Genomic DNA, 7,931 nt, shown 5'->3' with positions numbered 1-7,931 from the left:
TTTTATAGTCAAAGTATCGTTGACTCAGTAAAAAATTTGAATGATTCGTAGCTGATTCAAATAATTCAAAGTTGAGATAAATTCTAGAAAAAACTTCAAATACCCCCATGTGGTTTCGCACTTTCTCACTTTAGTACCATGTGGTTTAAAGTGTATCAAGTTAGTACCCTGTGGTTTCGCACTTTCTTACTTTAGTACCCTGTGGTTTAAAGTGTATCAAGTTAGTATCATGTGGTTTCGCACTTTCTTACTTTAGTATCCTGTGGTTTAATATTTCGTTAAATTATATATAAAAAATTCAGATGCCCTATTTAGGTTTATTGAATATTCATTTTAGTACCCTTTAGTTTTAACTTTGTCACCGATTTAACGAAAAAAAATATCCCGAAATAGATAATTAAAAAATAAAAAATAAAAACACATGGTACTAACTTGATACACTTTAAACCACAGGGTACTAAAGTGAGAAACTACGAAACCATAGGAAGATATTTGAAGTTTATGAGCGGAATACATAATTAACTAAACAATTACGCTTAGAATGAAAGGTTGTTTGTTTGTTTTCTAATTTTACAGTGGCATTACATATATAGCATGCAAAAATGAGCTAGCAAGGGGTTGAGGAACTCGTAAACCTTATATTGCTGATATAGTTTGGAAATTGAAACGACGTTACTTTGAGGGATTGGTGAGAAAANCCTCTCTCTCTCTCTCTCTCTCTCTCTCTCTCTCTCTCTCTCTCTCCCTGCGCCATTGGCATCTTCTCCGTCGCCTCCACCTCTCCAAGGTTCCCTCTCTCTCTCTCTCCTCTGTGTATGTGTGCGTGTGTGGTCGAATTTAGGGTTTGTTGTGTGTGGATTGGGAGTGAGTTGACCCAAAACGCATATATAGGTAAACCCAGTTAGAGAGAGGGAAAGGGGTGGTAGGGGGGAGATAAGGAAGATGAACAAGGACAAGATCTTTAAGTTGGCGAAGGGATTCAGAGGTAGGGCGAAGAACTGCATACGAATCGCGAGGGAGAGGGTGGAGAAGGCGCTGCAGTACGCGTACAGGGACCGGCGGAACAAGAAGCGCGACATGCGGTCGCTCTGGATCGAGCGCATCAACGCCGGCGCGCGGCTTCACGGGGTAATCAAAGTTGCAATTTTTGTCATTTCAATTCTTGAATTGGTAAGACTTAGTTTGGGAATGCATTGGTGGAAAAAAAAAAAAAACGAAAACGGAAAAAAAAAAGTATATTAACGGGAATTTTGCGCACAAGGTATGTATCTTCACGCAGGGTAACTCGTATTGTCATTGTAGTTCTTGAATTACTATTGTTTGGCTTGGGAATGCATTGAGCAGCACTGGTTTAACGGCACGTTGGAAAAAGCAAGAAAAGAAATAATTGCCTTAGGGTGATAAATATGTGAATGAGAGTTTAGGGCGCAAGGTGTGTGCCTTCCCTTTAGTTCATAAAAGAAATCGTATTGTGTCAAGAAAAAGCAATTTCTCATCATATAACTTTTGTAGGGCTAGTTTAGGAATGCGTTGTCCAGACGCACCTACTTTGATGCTTTAGAAGGTCCAAAAGATTTAAAAGTGCTTTAGAGCTTCCCTTGTCTGATGCTTTATAATGGTGGTAGAAGAAACTGCCATTGGAGAGTCCTACCACTATTTTTCAGCATTAGAGGATAAAAGTGTTAGAGTGCTTTCAATCTTTTCGGGCTTTGTAAAGTATCAAAGCAAGTGCGTTTGGACAACACATTTCCAAATTAGGCCTAGAAATAGATATAAAATGATAGATTGCATTTGCTCCCTACAACGTATTTTTTTGGGGGTAAAGAGTGTGTACATACCTTGCGAGAGAAACTTCCTTTCATGTATCTATCCATAGTGTAGCCGAGCATTGTTTGATTAAGAGCTTTTTTGCTGGAAAGGTAGTCATAGCCTTGGTTTAATGCTGTTCTATTTTTGCAATATGTAGATCAGGTCGAAAAAGACACTTGTTAAAATTAGCTTAATTAGTGAACAACTGTAATCTTAGAATTTAGTTGGCAGCACATCTTTGCACAAGGCAGCACATCTTTGTTCTTTGTGCATGGCATACATACTGTCGATGTCGAATAATTCAGAGAAAATTTGGCATTTATGAGCTATTTTATGGTGTGGTTGTCCCTATCGTGTATATCAAATGTGAACTTAATGGTTTCCCCCCCCTTCAAGATCAAATAGATACAGGCCCTGAAGTTTTAGATTTTAGAGCTGAAAAGACAATCAGCCCCTAAATTAGGGGTTAGGCACTTGAAACTAGTTATTCCATAAGATACAGTCATTTGAGCATCCTGGTCAAGACAAATGTACATCTATGTCATTTTGTTTCCATGTTTGGGGGGTCAATAATTCTATGGTCTTGTAGCATAAATGAAGGAAAACTTGATCTGTTGTTAAAGAGTTTGTCCGTAAAGGAACCCTCTCTTGGTTATGAATAAAAAGGATTGAAGGGTCTAATTTGGATTCTGAACTACAGATGTCAATATAGCATTCTACGTATTGGCGAAAATCGGACATATCATGGCTTGATACTTTCCTAATGAAATATTATGTATATCGTTTTTTAAACTAAAGAAACTATTGTAATCTCTAAGGCTTTGTTCAGGATTGCTGGGAAGTTGTGTTATATATGGCGAGGATGTCCAATGAAAATTACCCTATTTGTTTCCGTACGTAGTTTCACGTTGTGTATATTGTAATGAGTCAGTTACGTTATATTTTCTGTGGTCCTGCTGGTAAGTGGAGAAGCATATTCCTATATGTTTCCACCCCAACTCCGGATTCCCTATATATTTCAATTACCAAAAGGGTCCTAAATAGAACAAAGATTAGTGTTCTTGGATTGCCTAAACAACTTAAGTATTCAAATAGGAAAGACACAACCGCACAAAATCAGGAAAAGTCACACGCAATATTACCTAAAGAGAAGACATGGTGTCCTTTCGCCAAGGTGTGGAAAGGTTCCCCAGCACTCCAATTACCAGTGGGATATCCAAAGGTCAACCCATCATTACAGATAACACTTGCGCTAAAGAATTCAAGAAACATCTAATGTAAGAAGATGGATTGTTTTCTTCCTACAGTGAGTTGTTTTTGCTGCATGAAAGGTGTATATTTTGTGAGGGAAACTCGTTTCATGTACTTATGTGTAGTATGATCAAGCATTGGTTGATAAATGCTTGATTTGACCATTGGGAAGACATTTGTTGTCTTGGATTAATGTTTTGCTCTTACGTAAGATTGAGCTCCAGTAGGAAAAGGCACATGTTTAGATTAGCCTACTTAGTGGAATAACTATATCAAGTTCAGAATTCAGTTAGCAATGCATGATTATGCCAAATAAACGCGATATAAGCAAAACAACAGATGGTTTATAGATCAAACCATGTGAATGGTTCAGAAAGTCTAGCCATTTTTGGAACAGTTAAGTTCATCTACCTCTCTCCTATTTACTGATACATCAATCGTCTCCAGCCTTTTCTTAATAATAGTTTTTCTCTAGTGTGCAAAGTCCTTTGTTTAGGGCTTATGACTAGCCGGACGCTAGATTGAAGGTATTAGATGGTGGACTGGCTTTCATCTAACCTGTACCTTTACCCGGACTTAAGAAGGGGTTTTCTCTAGTGTGCAACTCAAAGTTGGCAAAGCTCTATATGAGTATTGAACTTGGTGGACATGTAGTTAGCCAGTGTAATTTGTTCCACAATTTGTGGTCGGATTAACCTGCAGCAAGAGGGCTATGTCTTGACACCTAAAGGCTGCTAGAGGAATCACTGCAGAGGATGCTGTTTGTAATTTAGGTTCATGTGTATTGTAATCTTTTCAAATAATTCTTTCTTCTCATGCTAGTTTATTGAGGCTTTTTTTTTTTGTTCATAAAAAATAAATGTTTCAGAGATAATTTGAGATGGCCGGAAAATTTCATTTTGTATTAGGGTTTTAGATGCCTAATTGACTGTTTGCAAGCAGCTTTTTGTTTTGCTCTTCTTTTCTTTTTGGTTTATATTATTATGAGTAGAATATGCATCATTTTGCTTCTTCAAGTCTTTGTTCCAGAACACTCTTAGAATTGTGGCTGGAGCTTTGATTAAACTACGGGGAGTTATATGTTTGAATTTAGGGTACTACCGCTTCAAAAGGTGTTTGATTAATGAAATTTGAATATTACTTCACAACTGTAACTCGCTTGAGAAGCTCAAAGATTTCTTCGCCTATTCTTTGTTCCTCATTTGCTGTAGCAATTGCGCGCTATATTGATAGCTCCAGTTGGCATAACTTGCCTTTTTTCTTTGTATATTTATATTTATATATATATGATTATTCGTTCTTCGTTTTTTCTTTCCAGGTGAATTACAGCAACTTTATGCATGGTTTGATGAAGGAAAACATTCAGCTGAACCGGAAGGTGCTGTCGGAGCTATCAATGCATGAGCCATATAGTTTCAAGGCACTTGTGGATGTTTCTCGTAATGCGTTTCCCGGGAATAGGGCCCCCAAGAAGGAGGGTTTATCAATCGCCGCCCCCAAGAAGGAGGGTTTATCGATCGTCGCGTGAATCATTTGTTTTCCGTGTACTGTTGTGTGATGATTTCATTATGTACGATCACGACGCTCTTCTCCTAAGCATCAGATATATTACTAGACTCGGAGAGTTTGGTTTTCTGTTAAGAACTTCTAGTTGCCTACATATATATATCTTTTTGTTGCATCTGGAGGTAACCCTAGTAGTCATTTCCTGTTGACAAAGATGTACCAAGAACAATTCTTGGGTAAACTTCAATTTAGCCTCCGTGTGGTTTAGCGTGGTGGCTTAAATGAGTCAGCATCCTGTCTTGTGACGGGAGTTCAGGTTAGGCCGAGCCACGTTTGAAATGACGTGAGGTTGGGTTAGGTTGAGTCAATATTTGAAGTGGCGTGAGGTTGGTTGGATCGAGTCACAATCGAGTCACAATCGAGATCCTGGGCCCTGCGTCTGTATATTTTAAGTCAATTGATTGCGTATTTTAGAGTGTATATTTTAAGTGAATTAATTGCGTATTTTTAAAGTTCGAACTTTTAGGATTAATGGTTAGCATTAACTATCCGACATACCGCATTTTCACTTTGTCACTTTGTGATTGGAAACAAATTTTATTTTACCGGCAAATGAGTGTCTTTGTTTCACCCTACTGATCTGTTGTTAAGTAGAATAGTAAAGTGATTTATTTAGCAAATCATAGTATAGCCAATTACAAGATTGTGATTTGTGAGCTAGTAAAATGTTACATTGGGTTTAAATTTAAATTATTATTTTGTGTTTCATGAGTTGGAGCATTTTGGTGTTAAGCTTAAGTGTCTTCATTTTACAAATTTTTTATACGAAAATTGAAACTTTGCAAAATAATATTTTCATGAATTTTTTTCTTTGAAAAATAGTTTTCCAGGGTTGCTTAAATAACCAAACACCCCTAAACTTAAGGGTGAAAATGGTCGAATATTTGACAAATCATATTCACTCGTTTTTTTGGATGCGAATTTGGATGTGAAAATGTGTCATTGTCGTATCCGCTAAAAACGGATTTGGATTCAGATATGAATCGGATTTGTATTCAATATTGAATAAAATTTAATGTTTTCATGTTTAAACTTTGTATAATTATATTTTATTTGATAAAATTTAGTATTTAACAAATATAAATGCCACTGTAACATGAAACTCATAATAAAGTAAATGAAGAAGAGATAGAAAATTATTTTATCCATCAGGTAAAAAACTGTTGGTTTTTTTTTGAGAAACTATATTCACATCCATATCTTTTTTTAGATTTTTTTTTCAGATGCGAATATGTGTCGAATACTAAATTTTGACATTCATATTCGCATTTTGTCGAATTTGGTCTCGGATTTAATCGGAGTTTATCGTAACCACTTTCACCCCTACCTAAACCACATCATGTAGTAAATTGAAGTTTCTCCTTATCTGATCATTCAAATAAAAATATATTTATGAAATACATATTTGACCTGTATACCACTTATCCATTTAGTATTATTCATTTATGCAGTAAATATTCATTTATTAACAAAATTTTGATTTGCTTATTATGATTATATGAAAATTTTAAAGCTCAGATCAAACATTTGAACTTCTATTTTTGATAGATGCAATTCATTTGATGAAATCTGATATAAGCTAAATTGCACTCCCAATTCACTTGACTAAAATGAAAAACAAAATTTTTGGTGTCCATTACAAAAATGGCTTATACTTGAGGGGTAAAAGAGGAACAAGTGAATTATGTTACTTATGAAGGGGGTCAGGGACCAAATTGCAATTATGAGACACTGCAAGGACTGCCTAATCATTTTTGCCCTAAAATTTAGTTAAGATGGCTCATGACTCTTTTCTTTTTTTCTTTTTTTCTTTTTTTTTTGAGAAAGAGAGAGATAGTATGCTAAACAGCTTTGTTTGTAGTTTTAGATATAAACTTAATTAGAATTATAAAACAACTAAATTTCAAACTTAAAACTTCATATACTAATAAATTATTGGAAACTGAATAGACCGTTCGTCATGTTCCTAATAAGTAGTATCAGAGTATAAGATTTACGTTACAGCAGCGATGTCAAAGATTTCATCTTCAAAGTTAGAGGTTGTAACCAAATTAATTAGCATAAAGGGTGGCACTAATTAATTTGCAAACATCGTCGAGTGGCTGAACGACGGCAGGAGAGAGGCGGCCTCGCATGTTACATCGAGATCAGAGCCGGCAACAGAGTGGAGGTTCTCGACCAGTTGCCTGAGTAGTTCGGATTCTTCGAAGCAGGCGACATAAATGATTTGGTCAGAGGGTTTTTTGTACTTCTTTAATTTACTCATCTCAATTACTCTTTTCGGTTATCAGCGTTTGGTTAGGGAATAGGAATAGGGATAGGCCCTTATCCCCCCTTTTATACCCAAACGCTAATTTTTTACCCGTAAATAGTTGTTCTCGGTTATCCCCACCAACACCTCCATTTTCTATATAAAACTACCTAATATTTTTCTTATCCCCGGGAACAACCCAATTTTCATCCAAACGCTATTTTTCTTATCCCTATACTTGTACCTATCCCTGTAATAGTTAGTTCTTGCTTATACCCGAACCAAACGGTATAAATTAAAGTCTTTGTTAACATAAAAGAAATATAAGGTTCACCGTAAAGCTCTTGATTTTTTATCTGGAGAAGCTATAAGGCTTAACTGCTTAAGCTTATACTTTTATTTCTTCATATAGTGGAATACATGTAATTGTCGAACTACGTAAATCTGGATCTCTTCTTTCTACTTTTTTTTTTTTAATTTTTACCGATTGGTTTCTCTGGTTTTGTGCATATGTTTTTGCAGCGCATGACGGACGGTCTAGTCAATTCCAAACACAATCAAGCTCTTAGCCGACTACGCTAGGTACGGCCGATGACATAAAATTGTTGATCACCTAATTATTATGATGTTAGGATGAGATCTATTGAGAGGATCCAACTTTTATACAATTCTTGGGGATGCTTTGATTGGAATCCAGGAGAATATAATGGAAGTGCCTCAACCTAAAAAGCTTTACACCAAAGAAAAGCTTCTCCCTGCAGCAGTCCAAGTTATTGTAATGCCCACATTTGAAAAAAGAGTTGGTGGGGGAAAGCCCTCATCATTTGGATGTTGACCCTTCAGCATCCTGCTTGCAAGTTGTGTCTGGGCTAGGGATAAGGATGTCAATGGGAACGAATACCTAAAATTTTATCCGAATTCAAATTCGAACGGAGCGAATTTATTCGATGCTAAACGAATATGGTTTCAGATATGGATATCAAAAACAAAAACCCGACGGATATGGATTCGGATATAGATTTTGACCGTACTCGACCTGAATCTGAACCCAACC

General features: G+C 36.3%; 1 protein-coding gene across 2 annotated transcripts; it reads left to right on the top strand.

Moving 5' to 3' along the window:
* On the top strand, positions 705-5,098 carry LOC109719505 (50S ribosomal protein L20). Of its 2 annotated transcripts, XM_020246239.1 has the most exons (3): positions 705-787; positions 892-1,128; positions 4,379-5,098. In XM_020246239.1, the coding sequence occupies exons 2-3, from the start codon at positions 943-945 to the stop codon at positions 4,586-4,588; spliced, it is 396 nt and encodes a 131-aa protein (XP_020101828.1). In that variant the 5' UTR covers positions 705-787; positions 892-942; the 3' UTR covers positions 4,589-5,098. The 2 variants fall into 2 exon arrangements, with proteins under 2 accessions (XP_020101828.1, XP_020101827.1); XM_020246238.1 differs by lacking the exon at positions 705-787 and having other exon boundaries at positions 794-1,128.

The sequence above is a fragment of the Ananas comosus genome, linkage group 13 (assembly GCF_001540865.1).
Source record: "Ananas comosus cultivar F153 linkage group 13, ASM154086v1, whole genome shotgun sequence".
NCBI lineage: Eukaryota > Viridiplantae > Streptophyta > Magnoliopsida > Poales > Bromeliaceae > Ananas > Ananas comosus.
Note: the sequence above shows the minus strand (reverse complement) of the source record. Positions and strands in the feature narration are given on the sequence as shown.

Excerpts from the sequence above, each read along its gene's own strand:
- LOC109719505 (XM_020246239.1), top strand. The coding sequence starts at position 943 with ATGAACAAGGACAAGATCTTTAAGTTGGCGAAGGGATTCAGAGGTAGG. Across the intron at positions 1,129-4,378 it reads CCGGCGCGCGGCTTCACGGG|GTGAATTACAGCAACTTTAT; the intron begins GTAATCAAAGTT and ends TTTTCTTTCCAG.